Source organism: Eurosta solidaginis, chromosome X (assembly GCF_040869045.1).
Source record: "Eurosta solidaginis isolate ZX-2024a chromosome X, ASM4086904v1, whole genome shotgun sequence".
Classification (NCBI taxonomy): domain Eukaryota; kingdom Metazoa; phylum Arthropoda; class Insecta; order Diptera; family Tephritidae; genus Eurosta; species Eurosta solidaginis.
In genome coordinates this window covers 196,830,204-196,858,112 of record NC_090324.1, presented here as the reverse complement: position 1 = coordinate 196,858,112, position 27,909 = coordinate 196,830,204, and the positions used below count along the sequence as shown (strand labels likewise).

Here is a 27,909-nt window from a genome sequence, read left to right as displayed (position 1 = left end):
CGAGCTCGTTTTCAATTCTCCGAAATTATATTTCAAAAAAGGAAAGAAAATTTGTAGTGATTTGTATATAAGCAACCTAATTATTGAGGATAAGATTGACTTAGGACAATTCTTTACCAGGTTTGAAAAAGAAGCCGGCAATTTGGGACTTGCACAAATACAGTTGTCCTTAGGGGGCAAATTGTTTAAAAGAAATTATACTGCAGCAGGCAAATTTATAGAAACAGGTAACAAGGTTCTCAAAAATCCTACAATCGCACTAACCCCAGAGGTTATATATGTAACAAGTCCCGGGAAAATTAACGAAATTCTGCACAAATATCATGACGACCCTATTAGTGGTGGCCACGCAGGAATAAATCGCCTGACATATAAAATCAAGCAGAAATATAGCTGGCTAAATATGAAAAATGACGTAAGAAAATACATAAAGACCTGCATCCACTGTAAGAAAAATAAAACTAGTAAGCATAACAAGTAAGTAAGGTTAAATTCGGGTGTAACCGAACATTACATACTCAGTTGAGAGCTATGGTGACAACACAAGGGAAAATAACCATGTAGGAAAATGAACCGAGGGTAACCCTGGAATGTGTTTGTATGACATGTGTATCAAATGAAAGGCATTAAAGAATATTTTATGAGGGAATGGGCCATAGTTCTATAGGTGGACGCCATTTAGGGATATCGCCATAAAGGTGGATTAGGGTTGACTCTAGAATTTGTTTGTACGATATGGGTATCAAATGAAAGGTGTTAATGAGTATTTTAAAAGGGAGTGATCCTTAGTTTTATAGGTGGACGCCGTTTCGAGATATCGCCATAAAGGTGGACCAGGGGTGACCCTAGAATTTGTTTGTACGATATGGGTATCAAATGAAAGGGGTTAATGAGTATTTTAAAAGGGAGTGGGGCTTAGTTCTATAGGTGGACGTCTTTTCAAGATATCGCCATAAAGGTGGACCAGGGGTGGCTCTAGAATGCGTTTGTACGATATAGGTACCAAATTAAAGGTATTAGTAAGGGTTTTAAAAGAGAGTGGTGGCAGTTGTATAGGTGGTCGCCTTTACGAGATATCGCAATAAAGGTGGACCAGGGGTGACTCTAGACTTTGTTTGTACGTTATGGGTATCAAATGAAAGGTGCTAATGAGTCTTTTTAAAAGGGAAGGGAGTGGGCCTTCGTTCTATAGTGGTCGCCTTTTCGAGATATCGCCATAAAGGTGGACCAGGGGTGACTCTAGAATATGTTTGTACGATATGGGTATCAAATGAAAGGTGTTAATGAGTATTTTAAAAGGGTGTTAGGCTTAGTTCTATAGGTGGACGCCTTTTGGAGATATCGCCATAAAGGTGGACCAGGGGTTACTCTAGAATTTGTTTGTACGATATGGGTATCAAATTAAAGGTATTAATGCGGGTTTTAAAAGGGCGGCCACCGTGGTGTGATGGTAGCGTGCTCCGCCTACCACACCGTATGCCCTGGGTTCACACCCCGGACAAAGCAACATCAAAATTTTAGAAATAAGGTTTTTCAATTAGAAGAAAATTTTTCAAAGCGGGGTCGCCCCTCGGCAGTGTTTGGCAAGCGCTCCAGGTGTATTTCTGCCATGAAAAGCTCTCAGTGAAAACTCATCTGCCTTGCAGATGCCGTTCGGAGTCAGCATAAAACATGTAGGTCCCGTCCGGCCAACTTGTAAGGAAAATCAAGAGGAGCACGACGCAAATCGGAAGAGAAGCTCGGACTTAGATCTCTTCGGTGTTTATCGCGCCTTACATTTATTTATTTTATTTAAAAGGGAGTGGTGGTAGTTGTATATGTGAAGGCGTTTTCCAGGTATGTGGACCAGGGTGACCCAGAACATCATCTGTTGGATACCGCTAATTTATTTATATATGTTATACCACGAACAGTATTTCAGCCAAGATTTCAAGGGTTTTTTATTTCGCCCCGCAGAACTTTTTCATTTTCTTATACTTAATGTGGTAGTGTCACACCTATTTTACAAAGTTTTTTTCTAAAGTTATATTTTGCGTCAATAAAGCAATCCAATTACCATGTTTTATCCATTATTTCGTACTTGGTATAGAATTATGGTATTTTTTTCATTTTTCGTAATTTTCGATATCGAAAAAGTGGGCGTGGTCATAGTCGGATTTCGGCCGTTTTTTATACCAATTCCAAGTGAGTTCGGATAAGTACGTGAACTGAGTTTAGTAAATATATATCGATTTTTGCTTAAGTTATCGTGTTAACGGCCGAGCGGAAGGACAGACGGTCGACTGTGTATAAAAAATTGGAGTGGCTTCAACCGAATTCGCCCTTTTTCACAAAAATAAGTTACCGTCCTTGAATCTAAGCCCCTACCAAATTTCACAAGGATTGGTAAATTTTGGTCGGAGCTACGCCCATTTTGAATTATTCTTTTATTTTTGTATTTTTTTGCACCATATCATTACTGGAGTTGAATGTTGACATACTGTAAAGATATTAAATTTTTTGTTAAAATTTTACTTTAAAAAAAATTTTTTTAAAGTGGGCGTGGTCTTTCTCCGATTTTGTTAATTTTTATTAGGCATATATTTACATATAGTAACAGGAGTAACGTGCCTGCCAAATTTCATCATGATATCTTCAACGACTGCTAAATTACAGCTTGCAAAACTTTTAAATTACCTTCTTTTAAAAGTGGGCGGTGCCACGCCCATTGTCCAAAATTTTACTAATTTTCTATTCTGCGTCATAAGTTCAACTCACCTACCAAGTTTCATCGCTTTATCCGTTTTTGGTAATGGATTATCGCACTTTTTCGGTTTTTCGAAATATTCGATATCGAAAAAGTGGACGTGGTTATAGTCCGATATCGTTCATTTTAAATAGCGATCTGAGATGAGTGCTCAGGAACCTACATACTAAATTTCATCAAGATACCTCAAAATTTACTCAAGTTATCGTGTTTACGTTCGAACGGAGGACGGACATGGCTCAATCAAATTTTTTTTCGATACTGATTATTTTGATATATAGAAGTCTATATCTATCTCGATTCATTTATACCTGTACAACCAACCAATCAAAGTGAATATACTCTGTGAGCTCTGCTCAACTGAGTATAAAATGGAGCCAATGACAATAACGGAGACACCTCCAAAAGCATTCGATATTGTACAAATCGATACAATCGGACCATTACCGAAATCGATAAATGGAAACGAATATGCTGCGTTTACCATTATATGCGATCTAACCAAATATTTGGTAGCGTTCCAGTCCCAAGCAAACACGCAACAACAGACGATAAAGCCGTGTTCGAGCATTTCATTTTGATTTATGGACGCATGAAAACAATCATAACGGACATAGGCACAGAGTACAAAAATAGCTTATTTAAAGAACTTTGTAAACTGTTAAAAATTGAGCATAAAACATCAGCACCGTATCACCATCAAACTTTGGGTACTGTAGAATGCAGTCACAGGACATTCAATGAATATGTACGTTCATTGACAAAGATGATTGAGATGAATACCTCAGGTATTTCGCGTATTGATACAATACAACGCCATCAACCACACATAAATATTGCCCATTTGAGCTTATATTTGCAAAGAGTCCTCCGAATTACGAATTTCTAAAAGAAAATAAAATCAGTCCAGTATACAACCACGAAGCTTACGACAAAGAAGTAAAATATGGACTTCAGATAGCGCAGCAAAGAGGTAGGAAATTAGTCCAAGAGGCTAAAGAAAAACAAAAATCTAATTATGATAAAAGTAGCTGCAGTAAAGAAATAAACATAGGAGATTTGGTGTTACTTAGAGAGACCTCTATGAGTTAGATAATAAAAATTAAGGACATTATAAAGTTAAAAGTATGGATAAAAATAACAATTTTACTAGGCTTTGCTGGTCTAGTGTAGTTAGTCCAAGAAAAAACTCGTACTTTTTCTCCAATATCACCCTACGTTTCGGCAAACTCCTTGGCATCCTCAGGGGTTTAATCTTTATTTTAAACAAAAAGTAACAAAAAACCAAACAAAAACCAACAGAAAATCAATTTTTGAAAACACATAAATCACTATAAGAACATTGGCGACAAACTTACATAAAAAGTATTAAATTAACGTGTAAACATCACACAACATAAAACAACAAACACTTAAAACTAAAAATATCCATCAGTACCATGGTCATTGGGCACTTTTGTCATACTAAAATGTCATAAACAAGCCAAATAGCTAGCAGCAATAAACTTGGTGTCTTCTTTTCTGTTCATCGTTCTTTCCCTTCTTTGGAATATATGTAAGCTTTCCAATGTGTATCTCGCCTTTTCTCTCTTCTCCACCTCTATTATTGTTGCATTTTTTAGATCAGGTGTGTGTCCGTGTGTTAGTGCGTGTGACACTGTGGTATTGCTTTGTCTCCCTTGTGTTGTTAGTTGATGTTATTTCTTGCTGTCTGTTTACTTCTAATAATTTGTGTTGTATTAGGAATGTAATTAAGTGGCTCGGGTAAATATTGTTTATTAGTATGCTGTATATTTTTGTTTTATTTTTTCCACAGAACTGTTTGTGGCTTAACGTAAATATTTTGTGTATGAGGCGTTTTGCTGTATTTGCTTTGTATTTTGTGGGCTGCGAGGGTAGAAACTTTATTATTCTGCCGGAGTATATGGATTTAGAATACCAGCCCAGCACTATTTCGTTGTTTTTCCTGTGAATAAGGACATCCAAAAACGGGATCATCAAATTCTCTTCTTTCTCCATCGTAAATTTCAGTTTGTTGTGGTATCTGTTCAATGTGTTTAGAATTATGTCTAAGTCGTTTCATTTGACGATCGCAAAAACATCGTCCACGTACTTTACTATAAACTTCAGCTGTATGTTGTGGGTTTGCTCCAGTTCGGAGATGGTGTTGTCCAGCAAATCGGCCATTATAATGACTGCTATGGTCGGGAGAGTGGGTTTCCCATTGACATTCCGAAACTTTGTGTGATAATTTGGTCATCATACATGAAGTTGTTGTTGTCGTTCAGGCAGAAGTTTAAAATTTTAAGGAACTTGTTTTTTGGTGTCACTGAATGTATTTTGCTGAATTTGGTCATTATTATTTTTATGGCTAAGTATATTGGTATGTTGGTGAACAACGATACCACATCGAATGAGACCAGTATATCTTCTTCTGATAGTTTCATGTTATCCAGTCTTTCTTTGAGTCTGTAGGAGTCCTTTATGTTGTATTTGTCTGACGTTAAGTTAGTTAGTATCTTCCCAATGTCTTTTGATAGACCATAATATGGAACGCCGACAGATGACCCAATGGGACGTAAGGGAATATCCGTTTTGTGGATCTTAGGTAGACCGTAGAGTCTAGGTGCTGTGGCCGCGGTGCAAGTTAGTTGCCTTTTTTCTTTGAAATCTATTAATTTGTTTTTGTAAAGTTCGTCGACTAGGTTGTTGTTTTGTTGTTGTAGTGTGTTTGTGGGGTCAGTACTCGCTTTTAATACGTATTTTTGTCTTCAAGTAGCCTGTTCATTTTTTCGTTGTAATCAGTTCTATACATTGCCACTGTCTTGTTTCCTTTGTCTGAGTCCGTCACAATTATGTCTTTGTGCTTCTTTAAAAATTCTGTAGTTTTTCTGTATGCTTCTAAGATGAATTTGTCCATTGGGTTATGCTTGGTATGTCGTTTGAATTGCATTAATCTGCTGCTGAGTTTGGTTCTCTCAATTTCTCTTTCTCTCTCATTTTCTATTTATTGTATAACCTGTTCCATCTCAGCTATTGCCTTAAGGGGTTTGAAGCTGGTATTTGTTGTGGGTAAAGTAAACTTTTTACCAAGAGAGAGTAGCCATTTTACTTCCTCGGGAAAATGAATTTCCGGTTTGTTTACAAACCAGTCATTGTTCACCCTTATGCCCAGTTTTTTTAGATGTGTTTGTTTTAGTCTTTCCAGCTTTGTTGATTGTGTTTTTGTCTCTCGATAGCAACCCGTAGGTACAGTAATGTTTGATTTTGTATGACGGAGTTGTAGTCAAATTCACTCAGACTGCGTTTCAGTCGTTGCTCTGCATGCAAAACTTGGTCTTTTGTCTTTTTAATGTCGATGTTTGTTTGTGTAATCTCTATGTACATTACTTTCTTAGGTTATAGCCGCTTTTCTTTTTCTAGGCGCCCGACTAAAACAAACACATCTAAAAAACTGGGCATAAGAGTGAACAATGACTGGTTTTTAAACAAAACGGGAATTCATTTTCCCGAGGAAGTAAAATGGCTACTCTCTCTTGGTAAAAAATTTACTTTACCCACAACAAATACCAGCTTCAAACCTCTTAAGACAATAGCTGAGATGGAACAGGTTATACAAGAAATAGATGATGGGAGAGAAAGAGAAATTGAGAAAACCAAACTCAGCAGCAGAATAATGCAATTCAAACGACATACCAAGCATAACCCAACGGACAAATTCATCTTAGAAGCATACAGAAAAACTCCAGAATTTTTAAAGAAGCACAAAGGCATAATTGTGACGGACTCAGAAAAAGGAAACAAGACAGTGGCAATGTATAGAACTGACTACAACGAAAAAATGAACAGGCTACTTGAAGACAAAAATACGTATAAAAATGCGAGGACTGACCCCACAAACGCACTACAAAAACAAAACAACAACCTAGTCGACGAACTTTAGAAAAACAAAATAATAGATTTCAAAGAAAAAAGGCAACTAACTTGCACCGCGGCCACAGCACCTAGACTCTACGGTCTGCTTAAGATCCACAAAACGGATATTCCCTTACGTCCCATTGCGTCATCTGTCGGCGTTCCATGTTATGGTCTATCAAAATACATTGGGAAGATGCTAACTAACTTAACGTCAGACGAATACAACATAAAGAACTCCTACAGACTCAAAGAAAGACTGGATAACATGAAACTATCAGAAGAAGATATACTGGTCTCATTCGATGTGGTATCGTTGTTCACCAACATACCAATATACTTAGTCATCAAAATAATAACGACCAAATTCAGCAAAATACATTCAATGATACCAAAAAACAAGTTCCTTAAAATTTTAAACTTCTGCCTGAACGACAACAACTACTTCATGTGTGATGACCAAATTATCACACAAAGTTTCGGAATGCCAATGGGAAACCCACTCTCCCCGACCATAGCAGACATTATAATGGACGATTTGCTGGACAACACCATCTCCGAACTGGAGAAAACCCACAACATACAACTGAAGTTTATAGTAAAGTACGTGGACGATGTTTTTGCGATCGCCAAACGAAACGATTTAGACATAATTCTAAACACATTGAACAGATACCACAACAAACTGAAATTTGCGATAAAGAAAGAGGAGAATTTGATGATCCCGTTTTTGGATGTCCTTATTCACAGGAAAAACAACGAAATAGTGCTGGACTGGTATTCTAAATCCATATACTCCGGCAGAATAATAAATTTTCTATCCTTGCAGCCCACAAAATACAAAGCAAATACAGCAAAAAGCCTCATACACAAAATATTTACGTCAAGCCACAAACAGTTCTGTGGAAAAAATAAAACAAAAATATACAGCATACTAATAAACAATAATTACCCGAGCCACTTAATTACATTCCTAATACAACACAAATTATTAGAAGTAAACAGACAGCAAGAAATAACATCAACTAACAACACAAGGGAGACAAAGCAATACCACAGTGTCACACGCACTAACACACGGACACATACCTGATCTAAAAAATGCAACAATAATAGAGGTGGAGAAGAGAGAAAAGGCGAGATACACATTGGAAATCTTACATATATTCCAAAGAAGGGAAAGAACGATGAACAGAAAAGAAGACACCAAGTTTATTGCTGCTAGCTATTTGGCTTGTTTATGACATTTTAGTATGACAAAAGTGCCCAATGACCATGGTACTTATGGATATTTTTAGTTTTAAGTGTTTGTTGTTTTATGTTGTGTGATGTTTACACGTTAATTTAATACGATTTTAATAATCGGGGATTGCCCATATTGCTTTTTTAAATGTATGAAAACATTTATTTGAAGCAATTTTTTAATTTTTATAATTTATTTAATAATTTGGGAAAAATTTAAACAACGTGACATCAGGACGGACAAGGCGACAGCTGTTTCGATTATACCTTGTAAATCTCTTCAAAGCCTTTTCTCCCGGGAGTGGGAGTCGAACTCGCATTCGATGGATATTTTTAGTTTTAAGTGTTTGTTGTTTTATGTTATGTGATGTTTACACGTTAATTTAATACGATTTTAATAATCGGGGATTGCCCATATTGCTTTTTTAAATGTATGAAAACATTTATTTGAAGCAATTTTTTAATTTTTATAATTTATTTAATAATTTGGGAAAAATGTGATGTCACGTTGTTTAAATTTTTCCCAAATTATTAAATAAATTATAAAAAATAAAAAATTGCTTCAAATAAATGTTTTCATACGTAGGAGTGCGAGTTCGACTCCCACTCCCGGGAGAAAAGGCTTTGAAGAGATTTACAAGGTATAATCGAAACAGCTGTCGCCTTGTCCGTCCTGATATCACGTTGTTTAAATTTTTCCCAAATTATTAAGTTAATTTAATACTTTTTATGTAAGTTTGTCACCAATGTTCTTATAGTGATTTATGTGTTTTCAAAAATTTATTTTCTGTTGTTTTTTGTTTGGTTTTTTGTTACTTTTTGTTTAAAATAAAGATTAAACCCCTGAGGATGCCAAGGAGCTTGGCGAAACGTAGGGTGATATTGGAGAAAAAGTACGAGTTTTTACTTGGACTAACTACACTAGACCAGCAAAACCTAATAAAATTCAAAAAAATACCAAACTGGTCAGCAAATTATTAATAAATATAACAATTTTGCGTTAATACCACATAGAATAGGAAATAGTAATAGGAATAAATTTACCGCTATGCAATAAATTACAACAGAATACGAAAAATAAAAATTTTGTAAACTCAGGAAAAGATAAAGTGGGTCACTAAGTCTCTTTAGTAGTCATATAAAATTGTCTTCAAGTATATACGACTATTCCTAAGGCGGATGGTGTAGCATTACTCAGAATGCGCTTCACTTTCAATGCATTTTTTATCTCACTCTAGAAAGTCGCAGAATATTACTTGGGGTGTTCTTTATCCATAAGCTCATTAATGGAGAAATTGATTCCGCTGACCTTCTAAGCCGATTGAATTTTGCTGTCCCTCCTAGAGTATCCAGACACTATGTACCTTTTCATTTACCCCTTTAAAAATAATCTTCTCCTTATATAGTGTTCGCACTACAATGACTTGTATAGCTGTATTAGTCTTGAATGTACTTTTGCCACTTTACGTAATGCAATACTCGCCTATCCAACCTGAGAGATAGCATCTAATTAATTTTTTTTTTTTTTTGCACGCCGGCATTATTTGAACTGTAAAAAACCCAGACACGATATCGTATAAGGATGGGTTGGATACATGACTCTTCCACCTGGAACATTAAAAAGAAACAAGACAGTACTGTGTTGATTGAAATCTGGTGCATTTCAACAACGTTAAAAACGTGCTTTCTCACTAGATGCTGACCGGAATTGCGTGCATTCCGGCAGTATAAATTTATGGATCAGGCATCGAGTTGATTGGAATCCGGTGCATTTCAACAACGCAAGTCATGTTACTTTGTATGCACTGTGATGGCATACAACACTATACTATCGGAGTTCTGCCGCATTCCAAGGACATACTGATTGGAATCTGGTTTGCATTCCCACAGGAAGCCCTGCGTATTCCGTATACGTACATACCACCTCACCGTTACTTCTGCAGATTAAAGAAGCCATTAAAAGGCCCAAGTCTTTTAAATCGATAGGCCGAAAGGGAATAGCTATGCTGATGCTAAAACACCTTGGGCATAAGGGCATCAGCTACCTAACACACGTTTTTTACTTGTCATTTAAGCCTTTGTCACTTTAGAATAACAAAGAATAGCAAGAATAATCCTTATACCAAAGCCCGGAAACTCAGTTAACGATTGTGAGTCGTATCTACCGATGTCATTCATTTAGATATATGTACATAAATATTCTGTTAACCTGGCATCAGCATATTGCGGACTGAACCAAGCAAAACTCCATCATAAGACGGCCCTCGTGGAACTTGACCTGTCAAACAGTCGACCACCGCGCACTACTCCAACAGAAATTAGGAAACATCTCCGTAAGCACTACGATGAGATACGGCACCTTCCAACTCATCCGGTTGATCTAAATTAACACAAGGAGGTCTTAATCCTAGTCCACACTAATTCGAGACGTAGCGTCCTGAGGTCGCGCTCGGAGAACGCTGTTATCAATAACTATTGCTTAAACTAAGTAGTATGCCATGTGGTATAATTGTGGCAAGAGGCCAATTAATGCAGGTATGATCGTGATGCATATACTGACTAGTATATCACCCGGTTCGATTTTGGTGCATATAATGACTAGTTTGCCAACAGGCATGATGCTGATACAGAGACTTGCAATTGATATTTCGTAGGACATAGCCGTGTTAAAAATACTAATATGGAAAAAGGACGGAATTCGAACTAGTGGGGATTTTTGGCAAACTAGTATTCTTCCAGTATACAACTAGTTGGTTTGACTGCATGGTTGTATCAAAATTATTAGCATCGAAAAATATTTACATTGACCCAGGTACGTCCGTCCGATCGTTAACACAATAACTTGAGGTAAAATTGGGATATCTTTACGAAATTTGGGGTACTGGCTTATCTGGGCCCAGAATAGATTGGTATTAAAAATATATTTATATTGAGAATGGTCGAAATCAAGTTATAACCACACCTATCTTTTCTGTATCGAAGATTCTGAAAAAGCAAAGTTAGGAAAAGGCATTAGGAAATACCGACAAATTGATGGAACTTCGCGAGTTTATTACTTTATAAAGCAAAGAAAAGTTTAGTAAAATTTTGAAAAATGGGCGTGGCACCGATCGCATTTAAAAGAAGAAAACTTAAAAGTTTTACAAGCTATAGGTCAGAAGTCTTTAAAATCATTTTGCAATTTTGCGCATATATGGTTCTTGGTATTGTATATAGAACTGAAGAAGTTCTTTCATGACCACACCCACAATTTAAAAAAAAAGTGGCTTAAAGCTTTAACTGCCACGAATTTGGTAATATATTGAAAAAATTACATTTGATTTGTTATGACAGACCTCGAAATCGCAACATTCAAAATTTGAATTAAATCGGCTAATTTGTTGAGAAACTGATTCGCCATTTTGAATACACTATTTTGAATTTTTATAAACAAATTTCAAACTAGGATCCAGCGATCTCGAATTTCTGCACAAATATATTAAAATTTGGCGTACATGTATATAGAATTTGTTCTACTTTTAAGTATAGGTTAGGTTCGAGGACCTCATATAGGCTAAATGAACCCATAGTGTTACCAGAAGTTTTTTTAATATCCAAACAGGAAACCCTATTAATAACCTCGACTAATGATATAAAATAACTCCGTCATCTTGGCAGATACTAGAAGTTTCTAGGACCTATGTCAAATGAACAGTCCTTTCTTTTTACTGCTAGTCTAAGGTTGTACGACTCAACATGATATTCGACACTTTTTAGCCCTGCTCTTGGATCAACGCCCTTCCCGCTTGGTCGATCATGTGCAACTCTCGTCTTCTCTCAATTTAATCTCACCCAATCTAGGGAGCAAGTTTCGAGGGATGTGGCCTTTATCATTTCGATCTATTCCCAATATGGTGTATTCTTCTCCCTATCCTAATTCTTTTCAGGGGTTATTTACACTTTAACATTCTTTTAGATGCTGTCTAATGCGAGATTATTGCCTTAACTGCTGTTTGGCTGATAATATAGAAGTTGATGGGGCTGCAGGTTAAGCTATCTTCTACCAATGTTTCTACTGCTTCCAGTGTTTCTAATACTTTCGCCCGAAAAATGCTTCTATGATCTTGCAACTTGAAGGATCTGTTTATTTCCAGATCAGCATAGTATACTGCAGCCCTAATACTTCCATAACTTTTGAACCATCGGGTACATACATCTGTATCGCCTCGTCTGCCGTTTGCGCACCCTGGCGCCAACCATCCACCTCTGTTGTGGATCTAAGAGCCCCTTCGAAGCGCAGATACGGAATCAGGTAGTCTATTCGTCCTGCCATTAGTCAGGCTATATTATTTTGGCGAAACGGTCTGCACTCAAGTTGCCCCGAGGCACTGATCCTAGTTGCAGTTGTTAAAGCTATGTCCTTTGCTACAAGGTCTACAAGTTGAATGTGCAGAATGGTATATAGTGCACCCGTCGAGCTGGTTTTCAGGGCTCCTCTAATTCTTATCATTGATAGCCTTCACGCCCCCTGTTGTTTTAGGTAGGTTCTTTTTTTGCGGCTGTCCACTAAACAAGAACCTTCCACGACAACATATGTCTAGAGTTATTAATAGGGAAAATTAAAAAGTACCACGATTCAAATCGTAAGAGAAGCTCGTCATAATTATCTTCGGAGATGTATCGTGCCTTTTATTTATTTATTTTCTTTAGTCATTAAAAGCTTTGTTTCCTCATATAAGATTTATGACCGCAAAACAAGGAATACGATAAAAAATCCAAAATATTCGTAAAAAATGCTAAGGCATAGTGACAGCTAAAAAAAAAATAATTACATCAAACAAAGCAAAAACTGCATTAGAATGACATTTGTGAACTAATATGTATAATCTTACCAAGTTTACAAAGTTTGAAGTATTGCTGCGAACACCAACTATGCTCTTAGCTGCTCCTGCACGGAATGGGAAATCGATTGCCAGACGGAAGGCCTTCTCGTCGGACTGTGGAATGATGCTTCTCAAAAAAAATTCAAAGTTTTTAAAGATTTCAACCACTTTTTGATCGGCAATTTCTTGGGAAGCACAATGTATGCAGAAATTTTTGGGACCATTGAGTAGAGCGGCGGTTATATTGCCTTTATAATTGGTTTTACCTCCATCGCTTGTCAATACAGCTGGATAAAGCTGGGATTCATTATAGGCGATGACACTTATTTGAACATCATTGAATCCCCGTGTTTTTAGAGAATCTCGAATTTCCAAAATAACAGGCGCTACCAATTTACCGAGCACAATTGGATTTACGTCCATGTCTACGACAAAAACGATATCTGCTTTGTTGCCCGGTATTTTAACTGTGAACTTCTGGCCAAGTTCCCTTTGCCCAGCGCTACCTGGACATTTTATACAGCGGGAGGGTAATCGGGTTGGTATGTTCATAAGTTTTAGCGCCGATCCATATGCTGTAGCTATTGTACAAGCCACCATTTCTTTTTCTTTGTCTGAAGCTTCTGCGACTGCAGCGTCGCATATTGCGCGGTAGGGTGCAACATTTTCAAACAGGTATCCTGATAACATAGGTGACTCTAAACTAAATATGTCAGAACATAATTCTGAACGCAAGATTGTTTCTTTGGATTGTAAGGTTAAAGACGCACACTTTCCTATCCCATATCCATTGCCAAATGCAACATAATCTGCAGCAATTGTGCCGTCTACCTGAACTAAGTCATCATATGGCTCAGCATTGCCATTTCCTAGTAAACCGCGTATTTTGCTAGTGTAAAAACCATTGACTTCAACATGACATACTCTCAAATCCAGGGTGCACATGAGTTTAACGCCATATTCCGAATATATCCAGACCGTGTAAAATAAGCGCCAAGCATGGACGCCTTTAACATGCTGTGGGTACTCTACTTGATCACCGAATATTTTAAGAGCACCAGAATCTGTAATTTCAGCATTGCCGCCATCACGATCGGTGAGAACAATAGATTTTAGTTTGCCATTATTTAGTTGAGCAATGACGGTGAAATTATTATCCACACTGTCTTGCGCCAATATATATTTACAAATTCCTGGAAAGGAATAATGATATCCATCAAAACTTAAAATTTGGTGCCCATCAGCGATGAGACCGCGTAGTTTGAAATCATGGAAGAATACCCAAGGATATATGCGATTCTCTAAAAAGCTATTTTTCCAATTTTCGTTTAGTAGGAAATTAAAGACATTAAAGCGGAAGGAAAATAAACATGATAAATGGTCGAAGACTTTAAGCGATTCTATAGCCACATCGAATATTGGAGCAAGTATATTTCTTGGTAATCTCAATAACGATTTGAAGTCCATATTAGACCATAAAGAACTGACCGCATTTAAAAAAAGATTTGCAAGCTCATCTGCTTGTTCATTATCAATAGGAGTATTAGATAGTTTAGCTTCAACGTATTGCCGCAATTTGTCGATGAACTCACTGGACTCTTGTGTGAGGGGCAAAATGTGCAACTTATCAAGAAAGTTATTAATTAATGCCAGCGTGTTCTCCATAAGACGAAGTTTATTCATACGTTCAGTGAGATAATTTTTAAGGGTTTCAATTGTGGGTAATGTTTTCAGCCATTCCCTTAATTCTCCGAAGAACTGTTCAATGGTTTCACTGGCTATTTTAACAAGTTCTAAGCCACCTTCATTTATTGTTTTTAGTGCCTGGGTAACTGCTTTGGCATAATTTTTCAACTCAGGAGTGTATTTTTCTAAGGCATTAAAAGCTTCTTGCACGACTGTGGTTATAAAGTGCATTACTTGTTCTCCAAAATCGCCAAAAATTGTCGAACAAATCTTCAACAGGTTATGGCCCGCTGGAATAATAGTTTCACTGAGTATTTTCTGGATGTTCTCATAGAATCCTGATAGAGTTTCTTGCAAACTTTCATGTATTTCAGCAGCGCCTTTCAAAAAAACATCACCAATTTCTATAACAATTGAGTTGATCTTTTTACTGAAATTAAAATGTTTTGTTGTTAAAATACACAAATATGTAAGTATTATTATAACTATTATATATTTAGGCTTAAAATAAATTTTAAGACGAAAAAAAGAAAAGAGCACTAGCTGCAATGGCTATCGGCCTAATTGTGTATGTAATTGGTTTCGCGAACCGAAAAAAATTTTGCTTTGAAGAATTCGCAGTTAATTAAGTCGGAAAAAGCGAATGTTGCCATTGATCATTGCATTGAACGCTTTGCGCAGTGCTTCGATTTCACGTATAACATGTCAACCTAATAAAAACGCTTTAGTTAAAAAGGGTTTTCACTAAATTCTTTAGACAATCGTTTCACGAATGATAGAACACCACTAGCCTTATTGACAGTAGTTATAATATGAAGGTTGAAACTAAGTTTAGCATTCATCGAGACTCAACAACATAATTTACTGATACAAGACAAAAATTGTTAATTACGCACGAGGCTACTGGCCAAGAAATTACTTGCTGCGTTCTACCGCAGATATAAGAGAGATCCACTGAGCGGGACCAGGTTGGAAGCCAAGTCGATGGATAAGCAAGGAGTGGGAAATTTTAACAAATAATTTACTGAAATTAGTGTAAATAACATCGGTGTGAAGATTTTCTCTAAATCCATTAGAAACATGATTTTTGTATTCAAGTAAGTTGGTAATGGTAGATTTGCCTTTACAGAATCCGTGTTGGGAATCTGCAATGAACGTAGAAATAAACAAGTAAAGAAGGCTAAGTTCGGGTGTAACCGAACATTACATACTCAGCTGAGAGCTTTGGAGACAAAATAAGGGAAAATCACAATGTAGGAAAATGAACCTAGGGTAACCTTGGAATGTGTTTGTATGACATGGGTATCAAATGGAAGGTATTAAAGAGTATTTTAAAAGGGAGTGGGCCATAGTTCTATAGGTGGACGCCATTTCGGGATATCGCCATAAAGGTGGACCAGGGGTGACTCTAGAATGTGTTTTTACGATATGGGAATCAAGTGAAAGGTGTGGCCTTAGTTCTATAAGTGGACGCCTTTTCGAGATATCGCCATAAAGGTGGACCAGGGGTGCCTCTAGAATGAGTTTTTACGATATGGGAATCAGATGAAAGGTGTTAATGAGTATTTTAAAAGAGAGTGGGCATTAATTCTATAGGTGGACGCCTTTTCGAGCTATCGCCATAAAGGTGGACCAGGGGTGACTTTAGAATGAGTTTTTACGATATGGGAATCAGATGAAAGGTGTTAATGAGTATTTTAAAAGAGAGTGGGCATTAATTCTATAGGTGGACGCCTTTTCGAGATATCGCCATAAAGGTGGACCAGGGGTGCCTCTAGAATGAGTTTTTACGATATGGGAATCAGATGAAAGGTGTTAATGAGTATTTTAAAAGAGAGTGGGCATTAATTCTATAGGTGGACGCCTTTTCGAGCTATCGCCATAAAGGTGGACCAGGGGTGACTCTAGAATGTGTTTTTACGATATGGGAATCAAATGAAAGGCGCTAATGAGTATTTTAAAACGTAGTGGGCCTTAGTTCTATAGGTCGACGTCGTTTCGAGATATCGCCATAAAGGTGGACCAAGAGTGACTCTAGAATGTGTTTGTAGATATGGGTACACATATAATGAAAGGTGGTAATGAGTATTTTAAAAGGGAGTGATCCTTAGTTCAATAGGTGGACGCCTTTTCGAGATCTAGCCATAGAGGTGGACCAGGGGTGACTCTAGAATGCGTTTGTACGATATGGGTATCAGATGAAAGATGTAAATAAGTATTTTTAAAGGGAGTGGGCCTTAGTTCTATAGGTGGACGCCTTTTCGAGATATCGCCATAAAGGTGGACCAAGAGTGACTCTAGAATGTGTTTGCAGATATGGGTACACAGTAATGAGTATTTTAAAAGGGAGTGATCCTTATTTCAATAGGTGGACGCCTTTTCGAGATATCGCCATAAAGGTGAACCAGGACTGACTCTAGAATGTGTTTGTACGATATTGGTATACAATGTATACTACACATATAATGAAAGGTGTTAATGAGTATTTTAAAAGGGAGTGGGCCTTAGTTCTATAGGCGGACGCCTTTTCGAGATATCGCCATAAAGGTGGACCAGGGGTGACTCTAGAATGCGTTTGTACTGTAATAAATTGAAAAGAAAAGCGAAAATGTTTTTTAAACGCTGATGTATAGCGTTAAAATGCGATTGATTTTATTTTGGAATTGTGTTTTCTTTTATACAAATTATCTATTCTACACATACGTATTTACACTAATACTAATACATTACATTCTTAACATTTACATGCTGAGTCAGCATATTAGTTTGACCTAGTTGAACAAATTGTAACGGTAGAAATATTTTGGCAGGCGCATTGTCGAATTGTCTTTGGCACGCTGTTACGCTATTAACGAACTCGTCAATGCGCCAGTAGAAATGTAACCGGATGCAGGTCTTGCTGTCGGCATTAGTAAGTGATGTTGAACTACCGCTGCGTTGAGGTAAACGAAATGTATTTAGGTCGATATTGTAATGTGAATGCAATATGAGTGGTCTGCATAGAAAGTACATTGGCGTATTAGAGTATGCTGCATAATACTACAAACGTATTGACATAAGGAGGTACCATGCATAGTACTACACCATCCACCTTAAAAAGAAAAAGAAGTATATGACTTTTTCTGAGCCTTAGTGACCCACTTGAGTTTTGCTTGAATTAGAAAAGGATTTTAACTGCTTTTGAGTGATACTATAATTTATTGCATACCGGTTACTTGATATGGGAAACAAAGGGTCTATTTACACTATTTTCTGTTTACATTTGTTTCTAATATGCTGAATTTCGTATTTACATTTTTTTGTTGTGTTTTTTTTTTTTTTTTTTTGTATGGTTGTATGTTTATAATTGTGAGTAATGTTTCGCATCAAGTGTTGTCTGTTGACATTTGTTTTACATAGCCGACATCTAAGCTTGTCGACTCACTTAAAAATCGCTAATGTTTACAAATTATTCTTTAATATTTATGAGGTAATCGTAACTAGATGCCAAAATAAATTTGTATGTTTAAGTTTTTTTGTATTTACATATTGCCGTGTGTGCATATTGACCTTGTTTTTGTTTTCTCATTATTTTTCATATTTGTTGTATGCTGATTTTCGAGTGACGAGTAAAGTGGAATTAATTATGTGACTTGCAGATGTTTTATGTTGGTTTAAGCCTATTCTTATCGACTATTATTTCTTTATGTTTATTGTTCCTATCACTATTTTCTACTCTATGGGAGTTGAAGTAAAAATATTTTTTTTTTATGTTCCTTATTCTATTGAGGTTTAAGTTAAAGATAATTTCCTTAAAATTATGACATCTCTAAAAAAATTGGTTTTCCTAACTGAAACAGGTCATACTTATATCTACTTCTTTCTTATTATATTTCTAACTTTAATTATTTCTACTCAATAACGATTTTTATTGTTATTTTATTTCGTTAGGGTTTTATTAAACTTAGTACATAAAAAAATCTGTGGCTAATTATGCTGAAATTTATAAAATGAGATATATAGCTAATTATGCAGGGATTTAGGGGCTGTGGTTGACGGAAGAGCAAGGTAGTTTATATTAGTAGTAGTAGTTCGGGTAATGGGTAGACGGGATTTATAGTGGATGCAAACATTTTTCGTCTCTTTTTTCTTGACTTTTTCGTATTTTCCAGCAATATATTTTGATTTTATGTGTCATGCGATTTCTGTGGCGGCCACCAAGAGAGAATCGTCATGATATTAATGAAGCATTATTTATTTTTAACCGGGATTTGTCACATGCACAACCTCTTGAGTTTGTGCAATTATTTGATCTTAGAGAACGGGGGTACAATTTTATTATTTTTAAATTTGCCTACTCGAGTAAAATTATATAATTTTCACTTTTCCTTCTAAATTTCAAGTCCTGGATTGCCGGCATTTCTTGTATGCCTGGTCGAATATTGTCCTAAGTCAATACCTTCCTTAACAATCTGGTTGCTTGAAATCCTCTCCACGCTAAAATTTTTCTATCCTAAGATGAAAACGAGTGCGACATGGATACTTGTTACAAATTTATATAGCGCTTCACGTATATTTTTATAGGTTCTTTTTGTGACTTTTTCTTAATTTTTGTTGTTCTTTTGGCTGGTATTTTTTGTGTATTTTTGTATTTTGCATACTTCCTTAGAAACTACGATTGTGCATTGTAAAATTATACAGGTTCCTGATTTGCGATTGAATTTAGGTGGGCTAATGAAGATGACTTTGGAGGTTATTTTTGGGGATCTACTTGAATTGTTTATTGCTCTTCCTCAACTTTGAAAACAAAATTTTAGACGCGCTGTTGCACGTTATTAAATTGCCTATATTTAAATTTCATATAGTTTTTGAGTATGGCGGCTATTGCGATGATTAATAGCCCTATTGTGCATATTAGGGCAGCTAGCCAAATGTCTGTGATGTTTTGGGTGGTTTTTGGGTCTACTTGGTCTGGTGGCTCATATTTTACAATTCTACTCTCTGATGATTCAGAATTTCCCATACCTACTTCGTAGCCAGCTATGGCCATCATAATGCCTTGGCTATTTTTGTTCACCAAGACATTTTGAAACTCCTGTAGTTACTAGTGAATGACTGTTTAAATACCAATTTTAATAAAATGTCTTTGATTATATTCTTTACCTTAAGCACTTTATTTTATTTATAACTTTCTTATAAAAATTGTAAATCCAAAAAATTTTAAGTTTCTTAAAAGTAGTTTTTGTTTTTGCATTTCTAAAATTGTATAATTAGCTTAGTAAAATTTATTATTATTTTTTTTTTTCAAAATATTTACAAATATTTTTATTTGTTCATATCAAAAGGATTTTAAACATTATTATAATTAAATTTTTGGCGTTTTCGGGGAATACGCTTCTTATCATTCTCATGATTTCTTCAGCCTTGGTCGTGGGGTTTATTATATCTTCTAGGGTTGGTTCCCTAGTCATTCCTATAATCTTCCAAAGCTTCTTTAATCCCTCTAGTTCTTTTTGTTGATCTCTCGTTTGCAGGGTATTTTCGTCCCACCATTGGAGGGGGAATTTCGAGAAGTCCCTTTGCATTTTAATTTATTAACTTAAATAGTGGAATGGTTGTGTCTTTTAAATTATAAATTTCGATAGTAGGAATTTGTAATAGTAAAATATAATTAGATCTTTTATTTTTCAAAATATTCTCGCAATTTTATGAGTTGAATGAGGTCTAAGCATTCCGAAAAAAAAATTTTGATAAATTATTTGAAAATTTTGTTGTTCTTATTAAGCATTCCAATTTACTAGTTTTAATTTTTTTTTTTATTTTAATATTTAATTTATTTAATTAGATCCTTCTCCCTTATTCTTTTGACACAATTTTTTCATTAAACTAGTCCTCTTGTGAAATATTGCTTCTAACTTAGGTATTTAGGTTGAACTGGCCGGTCCATGAGGACCTCACATAGACTGATTGAGTCCGTAGTGTTACCAGAAGTTTGTTTTAACGACCAAACTGAAAAACCCTATCAAAAACCAGGACCTATGTTATAAAATAACTCCGTCCTCTTTGCAAATACTAGAAGCTTCCTAGGACTTAAGCCACTTGCTGCTTCTAGATCTGACAGCTGTATCACTCCTAATAGGTGGAGTTTTAGCCTGGCAAGTGCAGGGCACGAGCACAGAACGTGCTCGATCTTTCCTCTTCCAACCCGCACTTCCTACATCTGCTATCACTGACCAAGCCTAGTTTAAAGGCATGTGACGCCAGAAGGCAGTGTCCAGTCAGAATACTCGTCATGAGTCTACAGTCCTCTCTTTTTAATGATAGGAGCAACTGTGTTAGTCTAAGGTTGTAAGACCTACACATAATATTCGGCACTTTACAGCCCCGCGCTTGAACCCACGCCTTTCCCGCTTGGTCGATCATGTGCACCTCTCGCCTTCGCTTAATCTCGCCCAATCTAATTGGGACATCTACGGAGCAAGCTTCAAGGGATGCGCCCTTTTTAGCTAGTTCGTCCCATCTATTCCCATATGCCCTTGGACCCAATATAGATGTATGCTTCTCCCTGTCCCGATTCTCTCCAGAGACTGCTTACACTCTAACACGCATTTAGATGCTGTGCTATGTGAGATTATTGCCTTAATTGCTGCTTGACTGTCAATATAAAAGTAACCACGGTTGCAGCTTAAGCTATTCTCTTCCAGGGTTTCTACTGCTTTGGTTACGGCTAATATTTACGCTTGGAAAACGCTACAGTAATCCGGCAGCCTGTAGGATCTGCTTATTCCCGGATCAGCGCAGTATACCGCAGACCCTACCCCTTCCACTACTTTGTAACCATCGGTATACACATGTATCGCCTCGTCCGCCATTTGCACACCCTTGCGCCAACCGTCCACCTCTATTGTGGCCTTAAGATCTCCCTCAAAGCGCAGATAGGGAATCATGTAGTCTGTTCGTCTTGTGATTGATGACGCTATACTACTATGGCCATATGGTCGGCGCTCAAGCTGCCCCGAAGCACCGAGCCTGGTTGCGGTCGTTAACGCTTTGTTCTTTGCTACCAGTTCTACAGGTGGGATGTGCAAAATGGCATACAGTGCAACCGTCGGGGTTGTTTTCAGGGTTCCCGTAACGCTAAGCATCGATAGTCTGCATACCCCCTCTAATTTTTTGAGGTATGTTGTTTTTTGTGTGGCTTTCCACCAAACAAGAACTCCATAGTATAGAATAGGGCTTACAATCGCTGTAAAAACCCAATGAGAAAGAGAGGGCGATAGGCCCCTCGTACACCCCATCATTCTTTTACATGCATAGAGTGCCGTTGAGGCCTTCTTGCCCTCTCCTCCACGTTGAGCTTCCATGACAGCTTACTGTCTAGGATGATTCCTAAATATTTTGTGCAAGGTTTCTGTAAGGTCACCCCTCCTAACTTAGGCCTGGTCCAATTTGGGACCTTGTACCTCTTTGTAAACAAGACCATATCCGTCTTCTCCGAATTGACTTTCAACCCGACATTAGATGCCCAGGTATGAATATCGCGAAGCGCCCGATCCATCAAAGAACTAATCGTTGGAAGGCACTTTTCACTTATGACAATTGCAACGTCATCTGCGTAAGCCGTAAGTTTTACGGGTCCCTCATCGAATTGCCTGAGCAGTTGGTTGATGACCAGCGTCCACAGCAGAGGTGATAGCACCCCTCCCTGCGGCGTGCCCCTGTCCACTGATTTCGTGGCCTCGTACAATCCCCATTGTGATGTAATCTTTTTGCAATTTAACATGCAGCCGATCTATCTGATTAAGGCAGAATGTACTTTAATGTAATTAAGACCATCCATATTCCCCCATTTTGCAACATTATTGAAAGCCCCGGCAATGTCCAAGAAGACTCCTAGAGCATACTCCTTATATTCCAGAGATTTCTCTATGCTTATTACCACCCTATGCAATGCGGTGTCTACCGACTTCCCTTTGGTGTACGCATGCTGTGTTGTGGAGAGCAGCTTTTCATCCACGTTGAAATTTATGTACACATCTATCAGCCTCTCAAAGGTTTTGAGCAGAAATGATGATTCTAACTTAAAATGCAGATAAAAAAAATTTCCTAAGCAAAAACGAAGTTTTTGCACATAGTTTAGCGTCCCTAAGGCCGCTCAATTGATTCTAAATATACATATAAAACTTGCTCTCCGCCAGTCATGCTGCCAGTCTAAATCATAGTGCAAAGTTGTATACCGTCAGTCGGGTTGAAATATTATTCCACTTGCTTATCTTGTTTGGTTGATTTTCCGACAGGGTGGATAAATGATGTATATTGGAACGATTTTCCGTTATCCCTTGTCAAATTTGGTTTTGAGACAAACCGGTTTCGGCGTTGTGCCATCATCAGTGTCGATTTTCGTTCTGATCTGTTGTTGTCATTTGTCCTGTATTTATAGTTCGTAGGTATATGAGCAGGTATTGTCAAATTGATGCTTGTGTATATTTATTTATGTGTATGTGCTGTGTGTTCGTTCAGAACCGAGGATGGTTTACTAATCGATTTGTGTGGCTGACTGGGGTAGGTAGAAATCTGTGATTTTAGTCGTTTGACCTTCTTTGTCGGTTTTTTGTTTTGGTGTGTTAATTGTTTTGTGTTTATTTGTTGTTGTGTGTTTGTCTGTTGTACCTGTGGGATTAAGTTGTTTCCTGTAAACAAGTTTTAAAGGCTCGAATATTGTGTCAGAAATTGTGTTTATCTGTTCGTTTATTATTCTACCGTCGAATGTTTTCTGTTTGTAGATTTCCATGTTTTCGAGTACGTTGAGACGTCGGCCCTTTTCTTGTATGTGAAGAACCCTAACTGTTTTATTGATATTTGTTGGGGAACATTCATTCTCGACCATGTGATTCGCGAAGTTAGACTCGGGTATAATGTTTGGATTCCGTATTTTTTTGTTGTAATCTCTAATATGTTCTTTGAATCTCGTTCTTATTTGCCGTCCTGTTTGTCCTATGTAACTATGCTGGCATCCGCAGGTAAGCTTGTATACGCCGTGGCTGCTAAACGGATCCTCTGAGTTAATGTTAGTTCTTAGTTTTCGCCCTAGATTGTTCGATGTTTTGAATGCTGTGTTAATGTTGTATTTTTTAAAGAAGTTTGCCAATTTATATGTTGCTTTTCCAGTATATGTCATAGTCGTCCAGCTATTATTTTCCTTTTCATTATTTCTTTTTGGTTCTCCCTTTGTCCTTCTGAGCTTATCTACTAGTGCCTTTTTATATCCGTTGTTTGCAGCGATATTATATATGACCTCAAGTTCTCTCTTATATGCCTCTTGTGTAAGAGGTGTTCTTTCAAGTCTATGTACCAAGTGCCTTAATGCTGCATTTTTATGATGTTGAGGGTGATTTGAGGTATTGTGTATAATTGTGTCGGTGGCCGTTGACTTTCTATATATGTCATAGTTAAATCTTTTGGCTTCTTTATCAATATTTATCGTTAGGTCTAGATAGTTGATTCCTCCGTCTTTTTCGGTTTCCATTGTAAATTTTATATTGCCGTGCTGTTTGTTGAGGTACTCCAGTACGAGCTCTTCGTTATTAGTAGTTAAAACGCATATTATGTCATCCACGTATCTAGCATAAAATGACACGCCTAATTTGGACTTCAGCTCCTGTATGTACTTTTCTTCCAGATTTTGCATGAACACTTCCATAAGAATTGCTGATGTGGGGCTTCCCATTCCAAGACCGTTTGTTTGTCTATATATTTTATTGTTGAATTTAAAATAGTTTTGACGTAAAGTGGTTCTTAGCGTATTTGTGATTTGCATACTTTTCACTTTGTTTTTTGTGTTATGAACTATTGTTGAGCTAACTATGTCCAAAGTCTCCGATAGTGGTATAGATGGGTATAAATCTTTTATATCAAAAGATACCAATTTGCTGTTTCTTGTTAGCTCTACGGTCTCGAGCCTCTCTATTAGTTCTGTTGTGTTAGCTATTGCATATTCGTTCCTTAGCTCCAGAGTATCTATCAATCAATATCGTTTTTAAATATTTGGACAGTTTGTAACATGGTGCCGATTTAAAATTAATGATGGGCCTCATTGGCGTGTCCGGCTTGTGGATTTTTGGTAGCGCAACCAGTGGAGGAGCCGAAGGGTTCATTTTGACCAATCTATGTGCCATGTTAGAATCTACTATATTTGTTGCATTTTTTATAGCAACTTTGATTTGTTTTTGGTATTCATCTGTGGGATCCTCTCTCATTCTACGACATTTCATTTCCTCTATGAGATCCTCGGTTTTGGATATATATTGCTCTTTTTCGATTAGCACAGTGGTATTTCCTTTGTCCGCTTTCGTTGTGACAATATTGTTTTTCCTTAGTTTATGCCGTAGATTCTTTATTGTTTTCTCCTCTGTATTCGGTTTTTGTCCTTCCTGTGCTTTCACCTCCTTTTTTATGATTTCCCTGCACATGTGTCTTGCGTGCTCCTGTTCTTCCTGTGGTATCAATGATATTGCGATCTCCGCATCTACAATCGCTTGCTCCGTTTTTCTTACTGTATTCTGGTCCATGATATTGTGCTTCAGGCCCTTTTCGAGAAGTTGTGCCTCTTCCTTGGTAATGGCCACTGTTGTAAGGTTAACGAACTTGTCATGAAACTGGTGAGTGTTTTGGTTTTGGTTACCCTCTCGTCGTCCTGCCAGCTTGTCCAATTTTCGGTTCAGCGCCCTGTATTTTTGTTGTAGTTCCTGATCGACCTCTGTCTTAATGCGGTCGAAACATTCCATTAATGCAGTCGTAGGTAGTTGTTCTGCCAATCTTAAATGGATAGATAATAACTCGGCATTTATCTCATCCTTCTTCGAGTATAAGCTTTCCAACTCATATTTTAAAAAATCCTTTTCCGCTTTTCTAACTGTTTTCCTGCTAGATTTGGTATTTGCCTTTATTGTTATTTTTGCGAATTTCGGAGTAACATTCAATTCCAGGCATTGTTTGTTGAACCAAATGCTCGCCTTTGCTTTATATATTTTCAGTAGGCGTCGCTTGTAAATTGTTAGTAGTCCGTTCGCGTTCAAGTTAAAAGCCTGACAAGCAATAACTGACTTATCTTGTTTGGTTGATTTTCCGACAGGGTGGATAAATGATGTATATTGGAACGATTTTCCGTCATCCCTTGTCAAATTTGGTTTTGAGACCTAAACTAAGAACTAACATTAACTCAGAGGATCCGTTTAGCAGCCACGGCGTATACAAGCTTACCTGCGGATGCCAGCATAGTTACATAGGACAAACAGGACGGCAAATAAGAACGAGATTCAGAGAACATATTAGAGATTACAACAAAAAAATACGGAATCCAAACATTATACCCGAGTCTAACTTCGCGAATCACATGGTCGAGAATGAATGTTCCACAACAAATATCAATAAAACAGTTAGGGTTCTTCACATACAAGAAAAGGGCCGACGTCTCAACGTACTCGAAAACATGGAAATCTACAAACAGAAAACATTCGACGGTAGAATAATAAACGAACAGATAAACACAATTTCTGACACAATATTCGAGCCTTTAAAACTTGTTTACAGGAAACAACTTAATCACACAGGTACAACAGACAAACACACAACAACAAATAAACACAAAACAATTAACACACCAAAACAAAAAACCGACAAAGAAGGTCAAACGACTAAAATCACAGATTTCTACCTACCCCAGTCAGCCACACAAATCGATTAGTAAACCATCCTCGGTTCTGAACGAACACACATCACATACACATAAATAAATATACACAAGCATCAATTTGACAATACCTGCTCATATACCTACGAACTATAAATACAGGACAAATGACAACAACAGATCAGAACGAAAATCGACACTGATGACGGCACAACGCCGAAACCGGTTTGTCTCAAAACCAAATTTGACAAGGGATGACGGAAAATCGTTCCAATATACATCATTATTCCACTTCTTCTATGCGCATTCTAACTGCATCCAAGTTGTTATGCCGCCAGTTTGGATGAAATGTTATTCCACTTCTTCTATGCGCAACCAGTTGATACGTTTTAAAAAATGTAATATCCGTTTATGCTCCTCGTCCAAGTAAAATATTCGCCAGTGTTCCTCATTCAATATTCGCCAGTGCTCTTTAGTAGTGTTAGAAAATATTTTGCTAGGACTTTTTTTTTGTTAGTCCTCTTTGGCACTAATGTATGGCCATTAACTTTTGTCTAATATATTTAATTTAATATTTTAATATTTGACTAAAAACTTTGGAAAGATCTCTGTTCAGCAAGATCTAGTGAATTTTGCTTATGAGCAAATTTTCAGCTAATTGAAGATCAGGCTGGCAGGATCGCCATGTAATAAATTGGAAAGAAAAACGAAAATATTTTTTAAACGCTGATGTATAGCGTTAAAATGCGATTGGTTTTATTTTAGAATTGTCTTTCCTTTTATACAAAATTATTTATTCTACACATACGTATTTACACTAACACTAATACATTACATTCTTAACATTTACGTACTGAGTCAGCATATTAGTTTGACCTAGTTAAACAAATTGTAACTGTAGAAATATTTTGGCAGGCGCATTGTCGAATTGTCTTTAGTCGTGTTTTTTTTTTTACACGTAAACGTCTATACGCTTAAACTTTGTATGGACTGCTAAGCGTCAACCTTTAAATACACCTCTGAAATTGCTGCGCATAAAATATGTACTACTAAATTTCAATACGCATTATACTCAGATGTAACTGAAATATGTGTTTTTGTTTCACCTTCTACACTAATTCTATGTATTCTATGTGTGTCCACAATTCATCGCAACTGATTTAGCTCTATGTTATACCCTATGGCCATCAGAGGGTTGTGTCTCCGCTTTTCGGTATACCCTGTGGCTGTAGCTAGTTATTTAACCGCTGCCGCTAGATGGGTCTCCTAAGTATTATCTAAGCGAGGATAGGCATTTTTTTCACGCGCAAACGTGAACGTACACGCGTGTATAAAAAAACACGGCTTTTGACACGCTGTTTTGTTACAAAATAAAACAAGTAAGGAAGGCTAAGTTCGGGTGTAACCGAACATTACATTCTCAGCTGAGAGCTTTGGAGACAAAATAAGGGAAAATCCCCATTTAGCAAAATGAACCTTGGGTAACCCTGGAATGTGTTTGTATGACGTGGGCTTCAAATGGAAGGTATTAAAGAGTATTTTAAAAGGGAGTGGGCCATAGTTCTATAGGTGGACGCCATTTCGGCATATCGCCTTAAAGGTGGACCAGGGGAGACTCTAGAAGGTGTGTGTACGATATGGGTATCAAATGAAAGGTGTTAATGAGTATTTTAAAAGGGAGTGGGCCTTAGTTCCATAGGTGGACGCCTTTTCGAGATATCGCCATAAAGGTGGACCAGAGGTGACTCTAGAATGTGTTTGTACGATATGGGTATCAAATGAAAGGTGTT

The 27,909-nt window shown here is 37.0% G+C and overlaps 1 protein-coding gene across 2 annotated transcripts in view; it reads right to left on the bottom strand.

Moving 5' to 3' along the window:
• Window positions 1–27,909, bottom strand: part of LOC137234544 (apolipophorins-like) — an 867,416-nt gene that overhangs the window by 151,362 nt on the left and 688,145 nt on the right. For both annotated transcript variants that reach the window (XM_067758005.1, XM_067758006.1), the window contains exon 5: window positions 12,775–14,881. In XM_067758005.1, coding sequence (XP_067614106.1) covers window positions 12,775–14,881 — 2,107 coding nt within the window. The remainder of the gene's footprint in view (window positions 1–12,774; window positions 14,882–27,909) is intronic.